General features: G+C 42.2%; 2 protein-coding genes and 1 pseudogene across 4 annotated transcripts; 1 reads left to right on the top strand and 2 right to left on the bottom strand.

Annotated features, from left to right (window-relative positions):
• LOC8084864 (cytochrome P450 72A13) lies at window positions 6,162–10,524 on the top strand. Its single transcript, XM_002455946.2, has 5 exons — window positions 6,162–6,710; window positions 6,814–7,034; window positions 9,027–9,274; window positions 9,445–9,829; window positions 9,923–10,524. The coding sequence occupies exons 1-5, from the start codon at window positions 6,392–6,394 to the stop codon at window positions 10,349–10,351; spliced, it is 1,602 nt and encodes a 533-aa protein (XP_002455991.1). The 5' UTR covers window positions 6,162–6,391; the 3' UTR covers window positions 10,352–10,524.
• LOC8054918 lies at window positions 10,696–12,681 on the bottom strand (annotated as a pseudogene).
• On the bottom strand, window positions 14,270–23,385 carry LOC8054920 (cytochrome P450 72A15). 3 transcript variants are annotated; one of them, XM_021455937.1, is made up of 5 exons: window positions 23,013–23,382; window positions 22,243–22,463; window positions 21,874–22,118; window positions 21,216–21,594; window positions 14,270–14,905 (listed from the first exon to the last, which is right to left on the bottom strand). In XM_021455937.1, the coding sequence occupies exons 1-5, from the start codon at window positions 23,317–23,319 to the stop codon at window positions 14,480–14,482; spliced, it is 1,578 nt and encodes a 525-aa protein (XP_021311612.1). In that variant the 5' UTR covers window positions 23,320–23,382; the 3' UTR covers window positions 14,270–14,479. The 3 variants fall into 3 exon arrangements, with proteins under 3 accessions (XP_021311612.1, XP_002458199.1, XP_002458200.1); XM_002458154.2 differs by lacking the exons at window positions 21,216–21,594; window positions 21,874–22,118; window positions 22,243–22,463; window positions 23,013–23,382 and adding exons at window positions 15,575–15,953; window positions 16,229–16,473; window positions 16,588–16,808; window positions 17,490–17,862 and having other exon boundaries at window positions 14,308–14,905; XM_002458155.2 differs by lacking the exon at window positions 14,270–14,905 and adding an exon at window positions 19,954–20,767 and having other exon boundaries at window positions 23,013–23,385.

Consider the following 26,682-nt stretch of genomic DNA (forward strand, 5'->3'; position numbering starts at 1 on the left):
TCTTTTGCTTTACCGAAACAAAAGATTTCACTTTTGTGGAAATTAATCTTTAAGCCAGATAGTTTTTCAAAGGTACTGAGAACCAGTTTCATATTGACAGCCTTATCAACATCATGACTCGTAAAGATTACTGTGTCATCCGCATACTGAAGGATGGAAAGCCCATCTTGAATAAGATGGGGGATCACCCCTTGAACCTGACCCTCCTCCTTAGCTCTAGCAATTAGAACGGCTAACATATCCACCACTATATTGAAAAGAATTGATGATATGGGGTCGCCCTGCCTTAGACCCTTTCTTGTTTGGAAATAGGATCCTAACTGGTCATTGACTTTGATGTTAACATTGCCCCCTTGTGTAAAGAGTTTTACCCAATCACACAAGTTTGTGAGAAATCTTTCATCCTTAAGGTTTGTTGTAAAAAATTCCAATTGACTTTATCATAGGCTTTTTCGAAATCGATTTTGAAAATGACTCCATCTTGTTTTCTTGTGTGAAGTTCATGTATTGTTTCATGTAAAATAACAGCACCTTCCATAATGTTTCTTCCTGGTAAGAAAGCTGTCTGGATTGGCCGTATAAGTTTCTGGGCAATAGACGTTAACCTATTTGTTGCAACTTTTGTGAATAATTTAAAAGAGACATTCAACAAACATATGGGCCTGTATTGTTGAATCATTCTCGCATCATTCTTTTTAGGCAACAAAATAATATTTCCAAAATTAAGACGATTAAGAGGTAATGTACCCTGATGAAAATCTGTGAACATAGCCAACAAATCATCTTTAATTAAGTCCCAGAAAACTTGATAAAATTCTACTGGAAAACCATCTGGGCCAAGCGATTTATTGTGCTCCATCTGGAACACCGCCTCCCGTACCTCCTCCTGAGTGAAGGGTGCTATCAAAGCCTCCTTCTCCAGGTCAGATACTTGGGGTATATCGTCCCTCCGCAACTCATCTAATGAAAATAGTGAGGTTTCAGAAGGACCAAACAGGTTTTTGTAATAACTAGTGATATGCTCCTTAAGTTGAGCATCACCAGTTATAGTATTCTCCCCATCTTCCAACTGGAAAATACGAGTCTTTCTATGTCTACCATTGGCCAACAAATGGTAATATTTGGTATTTGCATCTCCTTCAAGCAGGTGTTTTATCTTAGCCCGTTGGTACCACTTTAGCTCCTCCTCTCTTAGCAGCTCAGCCAACCTCTCATTTAGGACATGTTTTAAATCTCTTTCAACATGACTCAGTTCAGTGTGTTCTGATTTCTTGTCTAATTCATCAAGCTTGCAGAGGAGTGTAGTTTTTTCTTTTTTATAAACCCCACTTACATGTTTTGCCCATCCTCTAAGGTGCTGGCGAAGTCTCCTAATTTTCATCTGCCACACATCCAATGGTGAACCTATAGCTACTGTATTTTGCCACACTTGTGAAACCATCTCATTAAATCCTTCTCTTAACAACCAGCCAAGTTCAAATTTGAACTGTGGCTGGTAAGTTGTGGACGGATTATTTGTAGAGAAAAGAAGGGGTGTATGATCAGAGATTTCCCTACTAAGAGTATGGACAGTAGTCAAAGCATATTTAGACTCAAAGTCTGTGCATGCAAGTACTCTGTCTAACTTCTCAAAGGTTTGGTTTGGCAGATTATTAGCCCACGTAAATTTTCTTCCTGTTAGCTCAATTTCTCTAAGATTCAACGCATCAATAATAGCATTGAACAAAAAAGACCATCTGTCATTAAAAATGTCATTATTTTTCTCATCTGGTCTTCGAATAATATTAAAGTCACCTCCTATAACCATAGGTAAGGTGTCTTTGGAACATACTCGAACCAATTTTGATAAGAAATTTGATTTTCGATCAGCCTGCGCCGGACCATAAACAGCTATAAGATTAAACTTGAAGTCATCTTCTTTATGTCTTAGCTTAAAGCGAATAAAAAATTCCCCTTCCTCAATTTCACCCACATCGAAAACTAACAAATGGACTCCTAGGATCATGCCACCAGATCTACCCCTTGGTGCCATACAGTGCCAAATAAAATCTCTACCGGCACATAGTGTTAAGGGTATGTTGTGAGAAGCTAGGTCTTCCAGTTTCTGATAAGGCAATGAAATCTAGGTTCTTTTCTTTTGTCAAATCCAATAAAAATTTATATTTTTTAGCATCCGCAAACCCGTTACAATTCCAAAAAACTCCCTTCATCTTGACTTACTTTTCTTTTTAATTTTTGACTTGTTACGTTTAGGGTGGCCTCAACTACTTTGTGATACAAGAGTTTGTAGGATCAATGGATCACAACCCCCATCACCCAACCCTTCAATAACATCAGAACAAATTAGATTTAGCGCTTCAAGGTCAACACTATCATCAGTAGAGCAAACAGACGCAACATCCTCTACTAGCACAGGATTATCTTCTCTAAAACTAGTACTATCAGCAAGCCTTGAAAATTCTAGATCTTTAAGTGATTTCAGGGCATCAAACACACTATGTACATTGCTACCCAACAGTACACCTAAGGATTTAGTAGAGGCAATTAAAGATGAGTCATCTCTAGAAACAAAAGAGAGAGGTTACTGAGAATTACCTTTTTCAGGCACTGATTCTAGATTTTTCTTTGCTTTGGGCCTAGCCGCCTTGTCTATAAAATCCACAGCTACTATTGATGCGTTCCTCTTGCTGGTACGGTTTGGAGAGGCTGTCCCGTTAACATTTTTTTTGTTCAAATTCCCAGAGTCAATCCGTGCAGGTAAAAGACTAGCATTCCATGCCTGACTGTCCTGGACACCTTCAACAGATGGTGAGATAACTACTGTTGGTTTAAGTTTGGTAGGTGTATCTTCCCCTTCCAGCTGTGCAAATCCATGTGTAGATTGCTGGCCATTTGTAAGGAGAACACCACTCTTACCATTAAGTTCTTACCATCAACATCCATTTTCTCCTCTGGTGTCCCTCCCTTAGGGTCATCCTCCTTTAGACCGCCCAAATTAGGGTCCTCTTTTCTAGGGTCATCGTCCCTAGTAGAATCCAAGTCAATCAACTGGGGTTCACTAGTGATAGATTCCTTCTCTACACCAAACTGTAGTTCATAAATATGATCCCCAATGACCACATCCACAAAATCTAGAATGAGGCTTGGTTCTAGCACTGCTACTCTGAGTCTTGCTCTTCCAGTGACCTTGGTGAATGCAGTATCAACAGCTCTAGGGACTCCAAGAATGGTCCCAATTGCCCAAATAATAGGAAACTCCCTAAGCTCATTGGGTAGTCCCCTAAACTGCACCCACACTTTTTCAATCTCCCTCCTGTAAACATCAGTGTCTGTCCCTTTTTCGAAGCATATTTTACCCTGAACACCCTTGGCATCCATTGGACCCCAATTGACCACTCTCTCTAGTAAGTCAATTGATGGGAAAGTAATAAGAAAAGCCCCAGTGCCAGTTGTTCTAATGTCCCAATTGTGATTTTTCTCGGGTCGTAGTCTTTCGAGTTCTACTGCCAATTGATCAACAGTAAAAGAACCTTCCAGCACACGAACCACTGCTCTCTTATCTTGAGCATCAATTTTCGGAGTCTGGAACTTTGGGATAAAATAAAAACCAAGACCTTCCGCAGCATAACCATAAAGGACAGCATTATTATTTGTCTTTTTACTGTGAAGGCAAGCTTTAACTGTGTGATCACCATAACATAATTCGCAACAAAGGGCCCCAGCACATTCATGAATTGTGTGACCCTTATTACGACAACGATAGCAATAAGGTTTTCCTTTTGTTTTCTTTGTCCCTTGCTCGGATGACTCTGGGAAATCTGCAGTCATACCTTGAATTGTTGAAGCCGGTGGGACAGCCTCCTGGAGTTCCTTTGTTGACGTTGTATCTCCTCCATCTACCACCATGGCTGTGTCGGTGGATTGGGCTGCTGCTCCATTCCCCACCTGTTGTGTGGGTTTAGCAGCGGTAGCAGTGAGGGTCGACGCAGAAGCTCCTCCCCCGACCACCATCTGAGCGACAGAAGGAGCAGTGCCCCTCCCTGCTGGCCACGGATAGGAAGATGAAGCCCCCCTTGTTGCTGTCCGGTTTGATGAGTCGGACCACCAACACCCAAGGCGCCGTGATGGATCGGTCCCGTCCCTCCAACACTTGCGCCGCCAAGTGTGTAATGGATCGGGGGGGCATGCGCGCGTTCTCCGTACAGCGGTCCTCCTTGATGATGACCATATGGCGCATGGTGGGGGGGGGGGTTGTGGCCATAGCGTTCACTATGCCAGCCTCCACGACCCCTCCGAGCACCGTGACCACGGTCGGCGCCGTAGTTTCTTCCGTAGGTGTTGTTGAAGAAGCCATTGCCACGGCGCTATGGAAAACCCCGCCCGCCTCCTCTGCCTCCACGCACTGGGTTGAAACCAGGGTGAAAACCATGAGCGAAAGGCACTTCTCGCCTGTCACCTCTCCCACCGTTCCCCTGCGCCGCCATAGGTTTGTTCGTGCTCTTGACAACTTCTACAAAGGAGCGCAAACAGGGCGATCTGGAGATGAGTGTTCGCGGCGGACGTAGGGTTTTTGTGTGGGTGCCGGTTTTGGCTAGAAGCGCTCGAAGTCCTTTGGTGGGCCAGAAAAACTTACCGGGTCCAATACACACCTTACTACGCTGAGAAAATTCCGCCGTATTGTCTGCTGCTAAACTCACGGAGTTCGTAGAGGATATGGGTGGCAACGGTGGAAAGTCAGCAATAGGATCCGAAATTTTAGGATCGGAAAACTTGAAAATTTTTGAAATCGGCCTAACTGATCCATCCACGTTTTTCGCAGTTTCAACCTCTTTTGAGTTTCCCGGCGATCTTGACGACGATGACCTCGCCGGCCTCCGGTAGGAGCAACCATGGCCGGTTGGCCCCTCCAGTGCCGAAGCCAGGTAATCCCCCAAGGTCCGAGAGGGGGAGACCCTAGGTGATGGTAAAGGGCCCTCCCATGGAGGTCCTACCAGTCGCCTCTTTACCAGGGCCGAAAGAATTTTCTTTGGGAGTGATTTATCAGCTGAGTTTGAGGAGTTACCTGAAGCGAGAGCATGCTCGGCTCTGAGTAGTTGATCGAAATTGAAACCTGCTTCTTTGGCCTCCCGGATGAATTCTGGCGTGGTGGGTGATAAAGGTCCAAAAAACTTATCTTCTTCTTCCTCCTGACGTCCCCCTTCTTCAACCTCAGAGTCATAATCATCAGAGCCACTCCAAAATAGTGGATTGGCCCCAATTTTTCTGACTGCAAGGCATGGACCGGCTTTGGCCGTCGTCCCATAGCCACCACCGCCGTCACCACATCATGGAGTTCTCGCCGGCCACGTTCAGCATTTCTGTGTAACTCATCGCCGACTTCATCGGCTTTCCGATCAGGCCGATGAAACTGACGACGAAGACAAGGAGCGAGTGTCAACCGGTGAGCACCCCGACGTGCACTAGTTCCACCTCTTACCCCACCTCCCCTCCTCCATCCTTCTCGGATCATAACCAGGCCGAGAGATCCAAACATTCCTCGTGTCTCAAGCCATTCAACTTCTGAGCAGATCCGATCCCTTCCCTCACTGGTGCAGTGCTTGAGAGATGACTGCCAAACCAAGTCTGTTGTACGAGGAACAGGGTAGTGGAATAGTTGGAGACGTAAATGTTATAGTATACACATTATATGCTTGATTAGCTAGTCTCAATGTATGTTTCATGAGAGTGTCATGCACATTAAATAAGGTGCCACATAAGCAAAATTGCTGACTTAGCAGAGTCATTAAATGAAGGAGTTTCATCAGATGAGAGATGAGTTTCATCCATATAAAACTCTTGTAGCTCAGTTACCTAGTTTATAGTCTTAGTAACTATGTCATGAAACTATGCATTGCATTGAGACTGCCAAGATAAACTTGTTTAACTCGTACTAATCGTGTAATTATATTTTTCTTGGGCAGAGAGAGTTGCCGGGAGTCTGATTAGATTGAATGTAGCCATCGTTGTGGACAAGGTAGTCGTGCGCATGTGCCAACAGTCAACCTGCCTGTGAGTCTGTGACTGTGGGTTGCATGTCAGCATATTCATGTGCCACCCACACTACACTACACCTCGCAGGCAAAGCCAAAACACTACATGCCACAATTTCCAAACCCGGAGAGGCAAGATAACCGGAAAGCCAACAGGGAGTAGTGTTGGTCGCTCGTCGCAATCACGGACGACAACAATATCTGCCCTTGCCACCGCTTGCGTTGCGTACACTCATGTCCGTCCTGGTTCCAATCCCTCTGTGCAAAGTAGAAACACGCTCACTCATCACTGCTTCGCTACTGCTGTTAATTAGTTCCACACAAGAGAGGAACGGCCGGCCAGCTAGGAGCTAGAGCTAGCCATGGACGGAGATGGCGCGGCGGTGCTCCGGGAGGTCTCGCTCTCGCCGTGGAGCGTGCTACTAGGCGGGGCGGCGGCCGTGCTGCTCCTGTGGTTGGCGGCGCAGGTGCTGGAGTGGGCCTGGTGGGCGCCCCGGCGCATGAACCGTGCCCTGAGAGCGCAGGGCCTGAGAGGCACCCAGTACCGCCTCCTCTGGGGCGATCTCATGGAGGACCAGCGTCTCATCGCGGCGGCCAAAACTAGGCCCGTCTCCGTGGATCGACCACACGACATCCTCCCTCGCGTCGCGCCTCTCCTTCACCACGCCATCCAGGAGCACGGTAACGATAACGATCCTTCCTGGATGTCTGTTTCTTTCATCGCCGTATCTCTATCTATCTCTGCATGTCTGTTTCGTCAATTTTCGACATGAAAAAAATGCAGGTAAGGTCTCGTTTACATGGTTCGGGCCGACCCCAAGAGTTGTAATCACCGATCCTGAGCTTGCCCGGGAAGTGTTGACAAATAAGTGTGGCGACTTCACGAAATCGATGCTGTCTCCTCTCTCAAAGTTGCTGGTTGCTGGGCTCGTGATCCTTGACGGTGAAAAATGGGCTAAACATCGGAGGATTCTTAATCCGGCATTCCATGCGGAGAAGCTAAAGGTACTTATACTGTTTAGACAAATTAACCTCGACTAAAATTTTATATGTGATGCATAACAGAACTGTTTTCAGTTTCCGAATAATGCGAGCCATGAATTTTGTCCATTTTCTTACCTCTCGTGTCTTTTCTTCGTCCCGAAATAAGAGTTGTCCTAATAAATGAAATTGTTTTAAGTTTAATTATATTTGTAGAATGGAGCACCATTATTATTTATGACACTATGAAATATATTTTCACGATCTATTTATTTAGTATTACAAGTGCTGTTATTCTTCAATGTAAAGTTGGTCAAACTCGTAGTTTGACTCAAGGTTATTTTGAGTATTTTCTCTATGTTGAGATGGAGGTAGTATTGCAAGATGGGTTCATTTAGTATAATCAGTCACTTCTAGCTCTTCATACAGAAGTCTGATGGAGACGACAATAAATTAGTGAAGCCACTCTCAATCTTAATTTTTTGGTAGGATGGAGAAAAATCTTCCACTAGAAACTTCCTTTGCTAACTTCTTCCAATTTATTTATGCTTGGAAAAACATAGGCATCCACACATAAAGATACCTGTACAACCACTGTTCCCTATCAGGGAGGGGGATTTTTTTTTTCTTCGATACTTGTTGTTGCGTTGACCATGGCAGGGTCACAGGAATTGATCTCCGGCCACTATTTCATATTGTTTAGTTTATCCCAAAAATCAAAAACTTTTTAAGATTTTCTATCACATCGAATCTTGCGACATATGCATGGAGCATTAAATATAAACGAAAACTAAAACTAATTACACAGTTTGTCTGTAAATTACGAGGCGAATCTTTTAAGCTTAGTTACTTCATGATTGTATAATATATTTGTTAAATAAAAATAAAAATATTACAGTGTTAAAATTCAAAATCTTTTTGATGTAAACAAGGCCTAAGGAATTGACAGTAGGTTTTCTTTTGTAGGTTGTGTGTGTGAATTGACAGTAGGGATGGTGGGCAATGAATGCTGGGATGACTGCCACCTAGGGATGAAAATGGTACGGATAATTTCCGACCGTATTCGAGACCGAATTCGTTTAGAGGAGTTTAGATCTGTCCGTATCCGAGTCCGAATATTCAACATCCGGTACCGTATCCATATCCGAATACTTAAATCGTATATTTGTGATGTCGACATCTAATCATATCTTATCCGATATGGTTGATATTATCCGTATTCGAATCCAAATCCGACCAGAAATATAAAAACAAATATGATATCAGTGATATCTGTCCGTATCCGATCCGTTTTTAGTGCCACCTAGAAAATTCGTCGGAATTTGACCTTCGGCCGCTATTTAAATTTTTTTATTTTGACACTGTAGCACTTTTATTTTTATTTGACAAACATTGTCTTATCATAGAATAACTAATTAAAAGATTCGTCTCGCGATTTACAGGCAAACTGTGCAATTAATTTTTGTTTTCATCTATATTTAATGCTCCATGCATATGCCGCAAGATTCGATGTGACAGAAATTTTTAAAAAAGTTTTTGGTTTTTTGTTAAACTAAACAAGGTCTTAGAGGTAGAATCGGCAATGGGATTCTATTTTGAATGTTCTAGGTGTAATAAGTTAGGTGCTAAAAATGACTTGCTATTATGCTGCTGATGGCGGCGACAACAAAGTGGCAAGAGTGGTGACCCTTTTTATTTTTAGGATTAAATTATTTAAAACTGCTGGAGACATGCGACAGATAAGCTCCTTGGTTGTTTTGTTGTTTTATCCATACATAGGTTTCTCCTTTTTAATATAATCTGCATCTCTCCTGTTTGAATTGTTAAAAAAAAGATAAGCTTCTTGTTTCTTTTGCTACTTGAAATACTAATTGATTTCTCAAGTCTTTTTTTAGAAACTGTTAGAGGTAAGCAGGACAACACAAGTTAGCACTTAAACAAGGTTGAATTAAGCTTCTAGCAAAGAAACAAAAAGGGCCTGCTAAGTGCTAACCCTTCATTTGGAAATGGTTGTAGGGAATGCTGCCGGCATTCTTGGCATGTTGCAACGAACTGGTTGACAGATGGGAGAAACATATTTCATCTTCTGTTGAACCAACCGAGCTGGATGTGTGGCCAGAGTTCCAAAATTTATCAGGAGATGTAATCTCAAGAGCTGCATTCGGTGTTGGTTATGAAGAAGGGAGAAGAATTTTCCTACTTCAGGCCGAGCAAGCTGAACGCCTTGTTCAATCTTTCAGGATAAATTACATCCCTGGCTTCTCGTACGGTTCCAAATGCTATAACTCCACTACCCAATTGTGTACCATTGCTTTATCAAAAAAAAAGTTCTTGCACTTCTCAAAAACAAAGTTCTTGTTTTACAAAAGAAAACAATATGCATTTTTAAATTAAGTAGCTGGTGATATACTAATGTATATATACTACTCTTCAGTCTCTTGCCGACAGAAAACAATAGAAGGATGAATGCAATCGATAGGGAGGTCAAGACGATCCTGAGGCGCATAATAGAGAAGAGACATAAGGCTGTTACGGACGGTGAAGCAACCAAGGACGACCTGCTGGGATTGCTACTGGAGTCGAACATGAATTACAGTGACTCGGATGGCAAATCCAGCAAGGGGATTACCGTGGAAGAGGTGATCGGCGAGTGCAAGGTGTTCTACTTCGCAGGCATGGAGACTACCGGTGTGCTGCTCACATGGACAATGGTACTGCTAAGCATGCACCCGGAGTGGCAGGATCGTGCCAGGGAGGAAGTCCTGCAAGTCTTTGGTGAAAACAAACCGGATTTCAATGGCGTGGCACGCCTAAAAGTTGTGAGTCGATCTCACTAGTCTGCACAATCCTGTCAACATGATTGGTTTCGGTTATGCCATTCTTGTGTATTAATTTTTGGTAACATATGACAGGTGACCATGGTGCTGTACGAGGTGTTGCGTCTGTACCCTCCGGTGGTGGCCATGAACCGCCGGACACACCGGGCGACGAAGCTGGGAGGCGTCACGTACCCGGCGGGAGTCATGCTCACGACGCCCGTGATGTTCCTGCACCGGGACCCTGCCCTCTGGGGGTCCGACGCCGGCGAGTTCAATCCGGGGAGGTTCGCCGAGGGCGTGTCCAAGGCGTGCAGCGACCCGGGGGGCTTCGTCCCCTTCAGCTGGGGGCCGCGCGTCTGCATCGGCCAGAACTTCGCGCTCGTGGAGGCCAAGCTGGCTCTCAGCATGATCCTGCAGCGCTTCGCGTTCGAGCTGTCGCCGGCGTACGTGCACGCGCCCTACACCGTCCTCACGCTGCACCCGCAGCACGGCGTTCCGCTCAGGCTGCGGCGCAGGCTATGAAGAATATCATCAGTGTGCTATTTCCATTCAGCAATAATTTCTCCATTCAATACCCACAGATCGACTCTCAACCTATACTATACTAGAGCATGTAAAAGCTAGCACCACGTATATGTATATATATACAGATGTTGCCACTCAATGAGTGTCATATGGTCATCACAGCTTCGTCAGCTTGATTTGTGCCCCGTGCTGAGGATGCAGAGTGATCACGGTGTAAGGCGCGTGGGTGTAGGACGGTGAGAGCTCAAAGGAGAAGTGCTGGAGTGGAGGATAGTGCAGAGCGCCATCTTCGCCCCCAGCAGCGCGAAGTTCTGGCCGATGCAGATCCGGGGACCCCCACCGAACGGAAAGAAACCGCCGCCGCGCCTTGCAGCTTGGTTGCGCTGGAAACCTCTGCAGCGACCTCTCTCATCCTTCTGTTGCCTTTGGTGGGTAAAAACCTGCATATGTAGAAATTCATCGAGTTTCTTATGTAGAAATTGAATATGGAGGTGTTCGGCAAATGTTCAGATTTGATTTGCGACGCCGTCGCCATCAGCCCATCCTACATATAGAAAAGAACTCGGCTGTTTAAAGGTGAAGAAAGAACAAACAAATAGCCTGGGATTATGTTTGCTGGAATAGGTTCTACGATGTATTCAGCTTGCTCCTCTTGAAGCTGGAAAATTCTCCGGCCCTCCTGATAGCTGCTACCAAAGGCAGCTCTTGAGATGGCATCTCCAGTAAGATTCTGGAACTCAGGCCAGACGTCTATCTCAGAAGAACCTTCAACGGAACAAGCCGAGAACAGAGGAAGCATTCGCTGTAAATGAAACAGCAGCAGTAAGGTCACTCAGAGTCAGAGATTGCATGATTCAAACACAATAAAATGAGATGCAACTACCATATATGAAAAGTTAATTGAACAAGCACCTTTAGTTTATCATGGTGGAAAGCAGGGTTCAGAATTCTCCGATGCTTTGCCCATTTGTCGCCTTCATGATTGACAATTCCGTCGGCAATCAATTTGGCAACACGGCTACCCTTGGGCTTGCGGAAATGGCCGAACTTGTTGGACAAAACCGAGTGAACGACAGCTTCCCTGCATTTGAATTTTGAGCTCCAGTTTCAGTGCTTTAGGTAAAGTTGAGCATGTTGCCTGCGGGCCAAAGGCATGGCCCAAAGCACGGTGATTTGGTTTGGCTCGAGCACGGCATGATCCGATTCCAACCGTGCCCGTGCCGGCCCGAAGCACGTAACAGGCCGTGCTTGGGCCGACCCCTCGGTCCGCTGGGCGGCACGGCTCGGCACACTTTAACAGCAGACACGGTGTCGGCTTGGTATCAGGGAACTTATAAAACTTGAAGTATTAAGTTCTGTGACTTATGAAACTTGTGACTTTTGGCATATGAAATATTATCTATGAGTATATTGTGTTATGTGAATTGTGAAGTATCAATGTCTATGACTTGAATGTGATTTACTTATACTTTGTTGAATTCCATATTAAATTTGATGTTTTTCATATAGCGGGTCATGGGCCGGCCCGAAGGACTATTGCCAACCCACCCTAAAATCAGCTCATGTGTCATGCCTGAGCCATCAGGTAGGCACAGTGGCATATGGAAGCACGGCCCAGCAACCCGTGGGTCATACAAGCTCGTGCCCTATTAGGCCGTGCCTAGCACAGGCATGTGCCAGGCCAGGCCGGGCCGGCCCATTGCTCATCTTTAGCTTTGGGTGGCCACATAGTAAATATCATGTTCTATAGCGGTGTTTATTTATAGAGAGATAGTAGATCATGTGTTACCATATTGTTTCACGGTGTCATAGAGCAACGGCTGCACGCGGCGGACGATGTCGTGGGAGCTGGCCGGCAGCGGCTTCGCGCGGGCTTCTCGGTTCAGCTGGGTGTTCTCCGTGATGTCGCCGGTGAAGAGGCGGTACCTGGTGCGGTGGTGCCCACGAGGCCCTGTGCCCGGAGGGCTCGCTCGAGCCGCCGTGGCGTCCACCACGCCCACTCCAGCGTCCAGGCCGCCAACCACAGCAGCGCCGCGGCTGCCACTGTAGTGGCCACGCCCCACGGGGAGGCCTCACGCAGCATCAGCAGAAGAGCTTGGGTCGCCGTTATTCGTGGCTTCTTCTTTGGCGAAGTGTGTGAGACAGTGAGAGAGAGCAGAGAGCAGAGAAGAAAAAGATCAGGGCGGCGTGCGATGCGTATCCTCGGTGCTGTCCAGTTCTATTCTAGTGAACGTTCATAAGAATCTAATCCAGCGAACGATCCAGTCAGCGCCTTCCACTCTGTTGATGTCCCACTGATGTCATCTAAAAAATACAAATCATTTATTTTAAATTGCTATAACTTCCAAACGGTTTATCCAATTTTCATTCTGTCTGCACCATTGTATTCTTCGCGACGAGACGAACAAAACTAGATCCCACTTATATATATTTCAAAGATTTTTTTCACGTAGAAATTTATATGTGTTAAATTATAACATATAACTTTACAACTTATGTACATAAATCGTATTGATTAACTTATATACACAAGTTGCATGTAATAACTTATGTACACAAGTTGGCTTTCATGACTTTGAATTACTTATGTACACAAGTTGGCTTTCATGACTTTGAATTACTTATGTACACAAGTTGGCTTTCATGACTTTTTATGTTTGTAAGTTTTGATGTAAGTTATAAGTTAATTCGTTCCTTTATGTGTTAATAATTTTTGTGTTTGCAAGTTTTGTCATAAGCTATAACTTAGTTCATTCCTTTGTTTTTAATAACTTTTTATAAATAAATTGTATTTCATAACTCTTGCACTTTCAAGGTTTCGTATATAAGTTATAAGTTATACATTATAAGTTATGTATTTTAAGTTATATATTCTAAGTTATATCTTAATTATTTGGTACACATAAGTGATTACATGTAAATGGTGTGTTCTAAGTTATATGTTCTAAATTATATATCCTAAGTTAGTACATATAAGTTATTCGTAGAACAAAATTTTTTGAAACATATCTAAGTGGGGTGTAGTTTTATTCGTCGCATCATGTAGAACACACTGATGCAGACGAAATTAAAAATGGACACACTTTTTTTAAGTTATAGCATTTTTTTTAAAAAAAATTGCTTTTGTGGTTATGTCACATCATAGCCAGAGAAAAAGAACGAAGCGAGAGAGACAATAGAGATGCACGGGATGAGTATTTCCTAAAAGGGAAAGAGGGGTGGAATTTTTTTTTCTAAAATGGAAAATTTAGATGGTCGTAGATGGTCGAAAATCGTTCGCTTGATTTAGTTTGAGCGATCATTCGCCAATTAGTGGCGTCGTGCGTGCTGTGCGCTCAGCTTAAATACACAACGCTCGGGTTGACTTGTGTGCCGTGTGCCGTGGCCACGTACCTTTTGGGGAAAGCACGTGACCAACTAGCTAGGGGGCGTTCGACGAAGTTGTTTCAGTTTTTTTTTTTTTCCAAGCATTTGTCTAGATATATTTACCATAACTGAGTTATAGATTTATCTTCTGTCAGGCTTAATTGATATAAAAAACTTTATTATTTTGAACTGATATTTTTAGCATAGTCATGATTTGGTAATGTATGTAATCTATGATTTTTTCAAGATTTTTAGTGTCCTACAAATACATAAACAAATTTAACCATAGTTAACTTTGTTTATTTATAAAGATAGGAAAAATAGTCATTTTCAGTGCAAAACAATATTTTACTGTATGAAGATTTTATGGCATAATTTAGAGCACTTATATGATTTTATATCTATTTTATAAAAGTATTTTTTTTAGGCACGGTGTCCACCAACCAATTTATTAACTAGTGTGTCTTTTAGAAATCGCTCGAAAGTATATGTCCACCAACAAAGAGCCATCACTTAGCATGTCCAACAGCAAATTTTGCCAATAAACTATGGCTGCAACATCATTTTTTTTTCAAACCATGCACGCATTACCAGACAAAGCAGATCATTATTTTTCAAACCATCCATCAACCCATGTCTCCATTCATACACACTTTCTTCTTATTGTTCATATGCAAGGTGAATTTAAAACTACATGCATGCACAATCACTATATGTTACTAGCAGTATATGTTTTGCCATTCAGTATGACCATCATGGTCAAAGCTTCTTCAACCTGATTTGAGCACCATGCTGAGGGTGCAAAGTTATCACGGTGTATGGCGCATGAGTGTAGGATGGCGAGAGCTCAAAGGAGAAGCGTTGAAGGATGGTGCACAGTGCCATCTTTGCTTCTAGCAACGCAAAGTTCTGGCCTATGCAGATCCTGGGACCCCATCCAAATGGAAAGAAAGCAGCCTGATGCTTGGTCGCATTGGAAATGCCATCCTCAAACCTCTGTGGATTGAACTCGCTAGCGTCTTTTCCCCAGATGTTAGGATCATGGTGAATGAAAATGATAGGCAGTAGAAGGCTCACACCTGAAGGATATGTGATGCCACCTAGCTCCATTTCCTTGTAAGTTCTTCTGGTTAGTAAGATCACTGGTGGGTACAACCTAAGCACCTCATATAGAATCATGGTTACCTGCAGAACCAAAACAGAGGGTCAAGATCATTAATCCTGATAAAAATTAGATATCCTGTTTTTTCCTTGGAAAAGTTTTTGTTTCAGAGTTATTGGGGGGTTTCTCACACATGTAAACAAACAATAGACTTCCTGGAACAGTCTAAAACTGCAATTTCCAAAAAGGATGCAAGATGTAAATAACAAGGTTCCTTCGACACCTAATTTAGGTCATCTCCAGCATTCTTCTACAGTATATTCAGTGAGTCATTCAAGATATTAATGTACATTGTTGGAATGTAAGGCCCCACAGTTCTAGAAGCAAAGCAGTAGTTTCTCCACCAGAATGGCATGCAGACAACTATCAGCAGAATTCAATTGTCTGGAAATTAAAATCACAAAAGTAGCTATTTTTAGATGATTTTTTTAGAATTTTGTCAATCTAATTCTGATAAAGTAATGGAAACTTAATAGGGGCATTTGCAATTTTGTCACTGGTTTTCTTGTTATTTATTGCACGAATGCCACTCAAATGACAGTGTTAGTGGTATTTATGCAATTTTCTGTTGGCAAGCTTGTAACCGTGTTCAAAGTGGTGGCAGAGTTGCAATTGCTCCAAATTAATAATGTCTTTAATATCTATGAATTCCTGCATTTGATTGAACAAAAGAACAATGATTTCATACTTACAATCTTCAGGCGGTTCAAGCTATCAAAATCTGGTCTACCTCTTCCAAAGTGGTTTAAAACTTCGTCTCTTGCCCGCTCTTGCCATTCGGGGTGCATGCTTAGCACAATTAACGTCCATGTAAGCAGGACTGATGTGGTCTCCATACCTGCAAAGTAAAACAACTTGCATTCCTCGATAATATCTTTGGTACTCATTCCCAGTTTCGCATTCCCATTTGATTCTCTCATATTAGACTCAACCAATAAGCCTAGCAAGTCATCATTACTTCCTTCACCATCTATAAAAGCCCTCTCTCTTTTCCTGATTATTCCATGCAGAACTTTACAGATCTCCCGATCAATTTCTTTCATCCTTCTGTTATTTTTGGTGGGCAAGAACCTGCATATGTTCAACAGTGTTATAACAGAATAGATTCTTGATTCCTACCGCAGAACATCCCTAGTCTTTATCCCCCTACTCAGTTTGGACAATTGAAGTAGAAGTAAAATGTAGATTGTGTCCAAAATATTCTTGGATGTGGAGAAGTCTTTTCTGTATCTCTTCCTTTACTAGAAATGATATCAAGTCATTATCTTAAAACACGGATAAGTAAATATTCCTACGCAGTGAGTGTCATGAGCAAATTGCTGCTGTTTATAAGGAAAAGAACAAACCAGTAGCCAGGGATAAATATTGTTTGAAAAGATTGTATAAGGCGTTCAGCCTGCTCTCCTTGCAGCTGGAAAATGTTCCTGCCCTCCTGATAGTTGCTACCAAATGCGGTTCTTGAGATAACATCTCCGGTAAGATTTTGGAACTCAGGCCAGACGTCTATCTCAGAAGATCCCTCGGAAGACATTGAATTTTCCCATCTGTTAATCATATCAGTGCAACAGGTAGCAAATACAGGCAGCATCCGCTGTGGATGAAAAAACAATGTTAGTTCACTTAGGGTGTTCACTATCCAATATGATATACTAAAATTTGAAACAAGAAAAATATATCCATAGGAACAGATTTAGTGAACAATGACCTTTATTTTCTCATGGTGGAATGCAGGATTGAGAATTCTCCTGTGTTTTGCCCATTTCTCTCCTTCATGATTTGCGAGCCCGTTGGCTAGTAACTTGCCAAGACGGCTAAACCGTGGTTTGCCGAAGTGGCCAAACTTGTTAGACAAAACCTCTCTCACTAACTCCGGATCTGGAATTATCACCCTCGGAACCGGGCCGAACCAAGTGAATGAATTTGTCCCTACATTTGAGTTTAGAACCCTGTAAGTTTTTTTTTTTGATGAAACTGAAGGGGCCGAAGCCCCTGCAGAAAATTTTATTAATTAAATAAAAAAGACAGTAAGGTTATAAGCCAGGAGAAAAAAAAAAGAACTAGGGAACATCAAAAGAGAAAAAGAAAAAAATAGAGCAGGTCCACATAAGGTTTACAAGATAAGCTGCAACCATTGTTCAAAATTAGCTCCCTGGCTTTGCTTCACTCGTAAGGCAGAGAACCCTGTAAGTAGGACCGTAGGAGGACTAGCAGACTGCAACCAAACGATTCTGTGCGGATTTTGGCAGTCACAAAACAAGATTCAGAACTGGGAAAATAAACATACTGTGACAGGATATGTAGCTCAATATTTTGACACGTGCAATCAAAATCTATAATCTGATTTCAGACTTGGTCATGTCAATTACACGCACATAAATATCACATTAGTGCATAAAAGGTACCCAAGCTAATCTCGAACCAAACATTCCGAACTTCTGATTGAACTCCTGTATATTCGTCCTTGGGCATTCACGGAGTAAATATGATAAAAATCGCAGGAAATGGGCTCAAAAAAATATAAAAATCGCAAATAATTTCCCCTCATTAATTTGGAACAAAAGGAATCAATTTTAGATGTGGGGAATGATCTGGGCACATAGAAATTACCATATTCCTTTACAACGTTGTGGAGCATGGGTAGCACGCGGGGGATGATGTCGTGACTCCCAAGCGCCAGCGGCTTCGTGCGGGCTTCTCGGTTGAGCCGGGCGTTCTCCCTCACGTCGCCGGTGAGGAGGCGGTACTTGGTGCCCTTGAGGCCCTGGGCCCGTAGGGCTCGGTCTAGCCGCCGTGGCGTCCACCACGCCCACTCCAGTGTCCAGGCGACCAGCCACAGCAGCGCCACGGACGCCGCCGCGCCGACCAGCGCCCACGGAGAGGTTTCCCGCAGTATCAGCAGAACGCTGGTCACCATTGGTGCAGTGGAAGAGAAGCAGAGGAAAGGCAGAGGCATGTGCCGGGCGATGTGTGTGAATGTGTGATTGCGGCGAGTCCTTGTAGGCGATGGAGCTGACCGCTGACCGCTGACCACTGACACGTGTGCTTAAGTCTCCGCGAGCAAATCCATTGAGGTCTAAAAAAACCAAAAACCTTTCAAAATTTCTCGTCGCATCCAATCTTGCGACATATACATAGAGTATTAAATATAGACGTAAACAAAAATTAAATATACAGTTTATCTATAAATCATAAGATAAATCTTTTAAGTCTAATTAATTTATTATTAGATAATATTTGCCAAATAAAAACGAAAATACTACAGTACTCAAAACAAAAAAAATTCAGAACTAAACAAAGCCTTAGGTGAAATTTGAACTGTAACTAGTGCAAACTAAAAAATAAATGAAGTTTAGCACTTGTAAAAAAAACTGCCTGACAGCAGAAACACTTTACCAAACTTAGTATAAACTATTATTATTATTTTTTCTTATTATCAAAGTAGATTTTTCCTTTCAGTGATGTGTACCAAGTCATCAGTAACTAATCCTGTGAAGAGACGAGGTCGTGGCGTTGGAAGGGGAAGCATTTACAGGAACTAATCCCGTGATTAATGAGTGGCAGGGTGGGTAAGTACCTCACCATGTGGAAGTATCAAACTTCAAAAACTGGAGTACCCCTTGAGGTACTCCAGGAAAAACATAGAGCTGGCCTCTAGCTCCACCTTTTTTGTGGAGCGGAGTTCGTGGAGCTAGACGTGTTTGGCAACCCAGAGCTGGAGCGGAGCAGTCCCAAACACCCCTAAGTACGAACCTACTAACTCTTCTTTGGTGCATCCATCATCCATGTCATCATTCACTAGTTTAGCAAATTACTTGGACCGTCAACTGGCATAGTTGAATTGCTTGATGAAATCAAATGGTCATTCATTTTGGCTTTGTTGCTCCATCATTATTGTTTCCTCTTTCACCACCTCCCCTCACATTATTCTTCTCTTTTTAAGATGGGAGGTCACGCACTATTATAGAAGCAACGCCACCCCCACCAATTTTTTATATGGAACACACACATATCAAAATTGAAACTTTAAATTGTTTGACCAATAATTTGACTAACAGTTTTTAACTATAATAATACAAACTTTATAAAGTTAAATTTGTTATCAAATATACTATCCAACTATTATAAGCTCATAAACATAAACAATATAATATAAAATAAATAAATGATCGTGTGCCTCATAAAAGAAAACATAAGTATTATTCATAGATATTAGGGCATCTCCAAGAGTCTTTCTAAAATTACTCTAAATCATCATTTGGAGAGATATTTGAGTAAATGTTATTTTCTATATCTTTGTATCCAACAACTTTTCTATGCATTGCACGCACTCTAGAGAGCCATCCTCGTTATCCATCTTTGGCTAGTGAAAAATACGAAATAGAGAATGTCTATATTTGGAGATCCAATTAATGAGGTTGTTGGAATTTTCTTAATTAAAATCTATATCCTATAAATTAGGAAGGATATAAAGAATCCCTTAGAGATGCTCTTAGCGGTAACTATTGTTGATGTTTTCTAAGGTTGTAGCCCGTGTAAGAGCACGTGTTGATAGGTTAGTTTATATAGTTAATCAGGTGATAATTACTTCTCCATCCTTATAATAGTGTATTAGAATTTAAGATTTTCAATTTTTTTAGTTTTAACCAAACATTAGTCAAGTTGTATGCACATCTTTAACATATCAAAAAATAATAGCTTTTGCGTTTGAATATCATCTACTCCTCCATTGACTGTTGTTTACATCAATTTTACTATATGTATCTACATATAATGTATGTCTATATATAACAAAATCTATGTAACAAAAAAGTCAAAGTGATATAACTTAGGCCTTGTTTAGATGCGAAAAGATTTTGGATTTTGCTACTGTAGCACTTTCGTTTGTTTGTGGTAAATATTGTCCAATTATAGATTAACTAGAATCAAAAGATTCGTCTCGCGATTTACAGGTAAACTGTGCAATTAGTTTTTATTTTTGTTTATATTTAATGCTTCATGCATGTGTCGAAAAATTTGATGTGACGGGAAATCTTGAAAATTTTTTGGTTTTCGGGATGAACTAAACAAGGTCTTAGAAAGAGGAACCAGTATAATATTGACCTTTCAGCGATTGGTAATATATATATACAGGAAGAAAAATGAAAAGCCAAATGTATATACTCCTACATGCAAAGACTACTTTCGAGTACTAGTGCACCCTATAAAAAAGAACTACATATTGTATAATTAAGTTCTTTGCCAAATCTTCACAAAATTGCATCGCAGTAACAGTAACCTATTCCCTATTAATACACACCCTCTTTTTATTATTCATATTCTAACCTACGTATTAATACAAAACAACTACTTCCCCCGATCCAAGTTGTAAGACGTTCTGACATAGTTGGATCCGGGAGTATTCGGTAGCAGCGTAGGAGCTGCTGCTGCTGCCACTGCCAGCGAGCATATGAGCATCACAGTCAGAGCTTTTTCAGCCTTATCTGAGCACCGTGCTGAGGGTGCAGTGTTATCACGGTGTAGGGCGCGTGGGTGTAGGATGGCGAGAGCTCAAAGGAGAAGCGCTGGAGGATGGTGCATAGCGCCATCTTGGCTTCCAGCAACGCAAAGCTCTGGCCGATGCAGATCCTGGGCCCCCCTCCAAACGGAAAGAAAGCCGCCTGATGCCTGGTGGCGTTGGAGATGCCATTGGCAAACCTCTCTGGATTGAACTCACTTGCGTCTTTTCCCCAAATGTCGGGATCATGGTGAATGAAGATGATGGGCAGAAGAAGGTTCACTCCTGCAGGATATTTAATTCCACCGAGCTCCATTTCCTTATAAGTTCTTCTGGTTAGAAAGGTTGCCGGTGGGTATAACCTGAGGACCTCATGTAGAATCATGGTTACCTGCACATATATGACATAGGACCAAATTGTTGATTCAGTTATACGGTATGGAAAACACTGGCTTATTTAGTTTTCCTCAAAGAATGTTCCAGTTTAACACTTGGCAGCATTTTTGTCCACATCATCCTTTCAGCATATTCAGACTCAGAAATGGATAACATATGGCATATATATAAATGTATCACTGAGACTTAACCATGACTACTTTGGATTTAAACCCGCAGTTCTCCACTAGAATCACATTATGAGGTTTATGTTAATTAGCTACTATTGAATTGAATAAAAACAAACCATTTCTATTTACTTAATCTCTTTTTACTTAGTCTCCATTAATTTGATAAAGGAATGGATATCACATATCCCTTTAGTAATTCGATTAAAAATATCCCTTTAGTAATCTGCAATTTTGGAATCTTGCAATAAAGTAGAACATGGATTTCACACTTACAATCTTCAGGCGGCTCAAGCTATCAAAATCTGGTCTGGTTCTCCCAAAGTGGCTCAACACTTCTTCTCTTGCTCGCTCTTGCCATTCTGGGTGCATGCTTAGCACAATAAGTGTCCAAGTAAGCAGGACTGATGTTGTCTCCATACCTGCAAAGTAAAATAGCTTGCATTCCTCAATCACATCTTCTGTTGTCAGTCCCAGGCTTGCATTTCCATTTGATTGCCTTGTGTTTGACTCCAGTAATAAGCCCAGCAAGTCATCATTATTTGTTTCGCCATTTCTAGTAGCCTTCTCTCTTTTCCCAATTATTTCACGGAGAATTTTGCGGATCTCTAGATCGATTTCTTTCATCCTTCTGTTGTTTTTGGTGGGCAAGAACCTGCATATGCTCAACAGCGTTATCACAGAAGACTTGCATTCTGCTATTCTGAATTCTTCATAAAAATCTTTTCTTTCCATTTGACACAGCAATCAATCTAGTACTAAAAACGCCAACAATCCTAAAAAATATTGTTTTATGACGAATTATAGTTATAAAAACAAGGAGAGGACTGAGGAGTAATCGATAAAATAAATCTTCATGTATTCAAATGCTTGGATACACAATTGCACATGAATAAAACTTTGGTTCTGTTTAGTAGAGGAAAACGTAACAAACCAATAGCCTGGGATAAATATTGTCTGAATAGACTGAATAAGGCGTTCAGCTAGTTCTCCTTGCAGCTGGAAAATTCTCCTCCCTTCTTGATAGTTGCTGCCAAAAGCGGTTCTTGAGATAACATCTCCAGTAAGATTCTGGAACTCAGGCCAGACATCTATCTCAGAAGATCCCTCAGAAGGCATTGAATTCTCCCATCTAATAATCGTTTCAATACAACAGGTCGAAAATACTGGCAGCATCCGCTGTGAATTAAACAATCACCAATAGTATATTTAGGGAACTGCTATCCAATATACAACACAAATCCAATGTGAAATAGTAAAAAAAGTAAAATCCATTTATAGAACGATCAGCTAAAAGAATTACCTTTATTTTCTCATGGTGAAAGGCAGGATTAAGAATTCTCCTGTGCTTTGCCCATTTTTCACCATCATGATTTACTACCCCATTGGCTAGCAACTTCCCAATGCGGCTGCTCCGTGGTTTGCCAAAGTGGCCAAACTTATTAGACAACACCTCTTTGACTAACTCCGGGTCTGGAATCATCACCCTTGGTGTTGGGCCGAACCAAGTGAAAGATAATTTCCCTGCAGTTGAGTTTCGGAAACAGGATTAGTCTAAAGAAGTGAGAAGAGTAGAAGATAAACGTATTTTCTGTTTCTTTCATTCAATTTTGTTAATAAAATAGTCATCCTATCAAGTACAATGTACATAAATATCCCGTTACTGCTACATAATCTTTACAGAACATCAAGCGTCCTACTACTTGATAGGAGGGGAAATGATTAATCATGCAGTGCTGCATTAAGGTATCATATTTACTCTGCCACACCCATGTCGTCGGTTATTCAATTTTTCAGCTGCGCACCAAGGCATTTTTCAAACGTTAACAAATCACAAGGCCCAGATAACTGTACTGCTAAAGTAAATTAAAAAAAAAAACTATTTTTCCCCATCGGGGATCCTGTATATGTGTGCCCATTTTCGGAGTTCAGGAACAACATCCATCGTAACAATTGCAGTAAAGTATGATGCATCGCTATTGACGTGCGTGTTTTCATATCAGGAAAATGAAATGAAAACCAAAAGGTGTAAAGTTTGGGTAGCAGGTTGATTGGAACACATAGGATCAATACCGTATTCCTTCATGGCGCTGTGAAGCATGGGCTGCACGCGGGGGGCGATGTCGTGGCAGCCGAGCGGCAGCGGGTTCTTGCGGGCCTCCCGGTTAACCCGGGCGGTCTCCCTCAGGTCGCCGGTGAAGAGGCGGTACCTGGTGCCCTTGAGGCCCTGGGCCCGCAGGGCCCGGTCGAGCCGCCGAGGCGTCCACCAGGCCCACTCCAGCGTCCAGGCCACCAGCCACAGCAGCGCCACGGACGCCGCCGCGCCGGCCAGCGCCCACGGAGAGGTTTCGCGAAGCATCAGCAGAACGCGGGTCGCCATTTGTGACGGCTTGGCGCAGTGAAAGAGAAGCACAAGAAAAAGCAGAGGACGGATACGGCTAATGTAATGTGCCGATGTGTGTTTGCGGCGAGTCCTGGGGTTAAATACTGTATAGACGATGGGGCCCACTTCTCCTTGCACTTGGAGTCTCCGTGAGTATACAAATTACATTGTTTAGTTCGCAAAATATTTTGTAAAATTTTTTCATATTCCGTGTCACATCGAATCCTGCGGCACATGCATGAAGCACTAAATATAGATAAAAAAATAACTAATTACACAATTTATCTGTAATTTGCGAGACGAATCTTTTGAGCCTAGTTAATCCATGATTGAACAATATTTGTCAAATGCAAAAGAAAGTGATATTGTTCATATTTTGCAAATTTTTTTGGAAGTAAACAAGGCCTAAATCTATAGAGATTACTAGTAAACTTCTAGAGTATTCCTATATTATCTCTTATTTATAGAAGTAGAGATTTTTAAGAAAAAATACCTCAAACAATATGTCTAGACTGTTTGGATTCCTTCATTTGAATTAGAATCGACTTAATAAATTAGATTATTTAGTTTGGAATTTGAAATTCCACCGTTTTTTAAAATTCATGTATAAGCATATCTCAAATTCTTAGCGTAGGAGATGGAAATTGATTTCATGAATCACCATTCTATGTTTCTAATTTGCAACTAACACACTTTTCAATTCGGTTTCATATAGTAACACATAAATATCTCTCTCGTATAGCCATAAAAATAATATACATACAACTATGTTAGCTTAGTTAATATACATCTAAATTATAATTATTAAAATAAATTTAATTTCAATGATCCAAACGGGCCTAATTGGATTTTCAAATACTATGATATTGTGCTACAATTTTCTTGCTAGGAGAGCGAGATTGCACAAGATATAGAAAACTTGTTGGAGAATTTAAAATATATAGAAAGTGGTTTTTTATTCAAATGACTCTCAAAATGATGATTTAAAGAGTGAATTCAAGAACTCTTGGAGATGCTCTAAGAGATCTAGTAAATCTGAACTCTTGAGGCAAACCGTTAACTAATAAAAAGAAAAGGAATTGAGAAATTGCCCATTAGTATGTCACGGTTTTGGTTCCCATTGGATCTAATTGATTTGGCAAATTTCTTCTACGTTGCCCACGTAGTATGTCATTTTTTGTTTATTTGCATTAGGTTAGCTTTAAAAAAATACAAGCATATGTTACAACTAAATCCTGTCTGAATTTTTTCATATAATAATGTTACAATTGAACCACCTTTGATTCTTTTCACCTCTCAAAAAATAAAAAGAAGAAAGACATTTTAGGCCACATCAATATGTCACTTTACAAAAGTAGGAAAATTAGATCACGCATGTATATTAGATCTAATAAGGACAAATTACCCTAGTTATCATATAAATTTACACCTTGAGTCAAGCTTACCTAATGCATTATATTTATTTATAAAATGTAGGGCAACCTCATATTTATGCCTTTAGAAATGATTAATAACGAAAGTCTATGAAATTATATGATAGAACTTGCTGTAACATAGTCACTATTTTTGTCTTGATGTTTTTTACTCCCTCCGATCTTTTGTTGTTGACATTTGAACTACAAATACATTCGCGACCCTTTAATTTATACGTCTGTGCCACTTAGGTCCATAAACTTGCAAATTCGAAATCTGCCTCCTTAAACTTATTTACTCGTGCACCCAAGGTCCATATCTCTTTATATGGCTGTTGACTAAAATTTTATAAAAAAACACCCTAGCATAGTTATTTCCTCAACTGTGCACCCCGCGTTCACCCACCTGCACCCGAAACCTGTCCGGCAGAGCCGAGATGAACCGGTGCGTGTTCGCCTGTGACGTCCATCTCGCTATTGTGGATGGGCTTCAACGATATGAGCCTGGTTGTGGACAGCCTGAACTCCTTGATTTTGTGGCCCACAGTGGAGCCCTGTTGTTAGACGATGCTAAGACCTCTTGGTGGCACGTGGTGTCATCGGAGAAGAGCACCTCCAGCCCTGGCTGCATGTCGAGCGAGGAGTGTGCACCACCGATAGACCATCCTCCCCATGTCGTTCTGCCATGCCTCGCTGCCTTGACGACCACGACATCTCCATTTTTCACCGACAACCATGACACCGCGATCCACATGTGAAAGCCCTAGTTTGGTTTTGGATAATTGATGAAACCCTAGTACTAACCTCTATACTAAGTGTGTGTAGACTTAATGAGGTTGGTACATGCCAAGTGATGGAGCAAGTAATGATCATGGTGATGATGGTGATGACCACAAGATGATCAAGTGCTCAACTTGGAAAAGAAGAAAGAGAAAAACAAAACCCTTTGGAGATCAAGGCAAAGGTATTGCTTAGGGTTTTGGTTTTGGTGATCAAGACACCATAGAGGGTGTGATCACATTTAGGATAGATAGCCGTACTATAAAGAGGGGAATTCTTTGGCTAAGCGGTTATCAAGTGCCACTAGGTGTCATTGTTCATGTGCATGCATTTAGAACCTAGTGAGCTAACTTATCTCCTTCGAAGAAAATGTTGTGAAAATGCTAACACACATGCACATGTTGGTTTACACTTTGTGGTGTTGGCACGCTTTGAGAAGGAGGTGGAGTTTGAAGGTTAGAGAGAGGATGGGTTCCTCTCTCCCTCCCGCCGAGCTTGCGAGGCGGGATTCAGCGCTTTTCGAGAAAATGAAGTGCATATTTTCTATTGCGCCGGTGGGAAATTTGGAGAAGTCGCGGGAGTGTTTCTCGCTGAGAAAACACTCACCGGACGCTGGCCACTGAGGCACCGGACGCTAAGTCTGAGCGTCCGGTGCAGACAGTGCCTAGCCCAGCTAGGGTAAGGCACCGGACGATAGGCACCGGACGCTGGCTTGAGCGTCCGGTGGTGCGCGTCCGGTGTGCGGGCGTCTTGGCGACCCTCTCTGCGCATGGGTCCGGTGAGCACCGGACGCTCAGGGTGCGTCCGGTGGCTAGCGTCCGGTGTCCCGCAGGTTTGCGGAACTCTCTGTGCATGAGTCCGGCGTGCACCGGACGCGTCCGGTGCTAACTTGCTCAAGCGTCCGGTGCTCTGCAGGTTACCGTTAGACTCTGACACGCGGCTGACGTTGGAGCACCGGACGCAAGGGCTGAGCGTCCGGTGCCCCTTTAAGAGCGTCCGATGACCCCGTTTTTCGCCCAGTGAAAGAGCCAACAGCTCTATTTGTTTGAGGGGCTATAAATACGTGTTTGGCCGGCTTGGGGCTTACACTCTTGGCATTCTAACATACTTGACATCCTTGTGAGCCTAAGCAAACACCTCCCACTCATCTCCTTCATAGATTATACAT

Source organism: Sorghum bicolor, chromosome 3 (assembly GCF_000003195.3).
Source record: "Sorghum bicolor cultivar BTx623 chromosome 3, Sorghum_bicolor_NCBIv3, whole genome shotgun sequence".
Lineage (NCBI taxonomy): Eukaryota > Viridiplantae > Streptophyta > Magnoliopsida > Poales > Poaceae > Sorghum > Sorghum bicolor.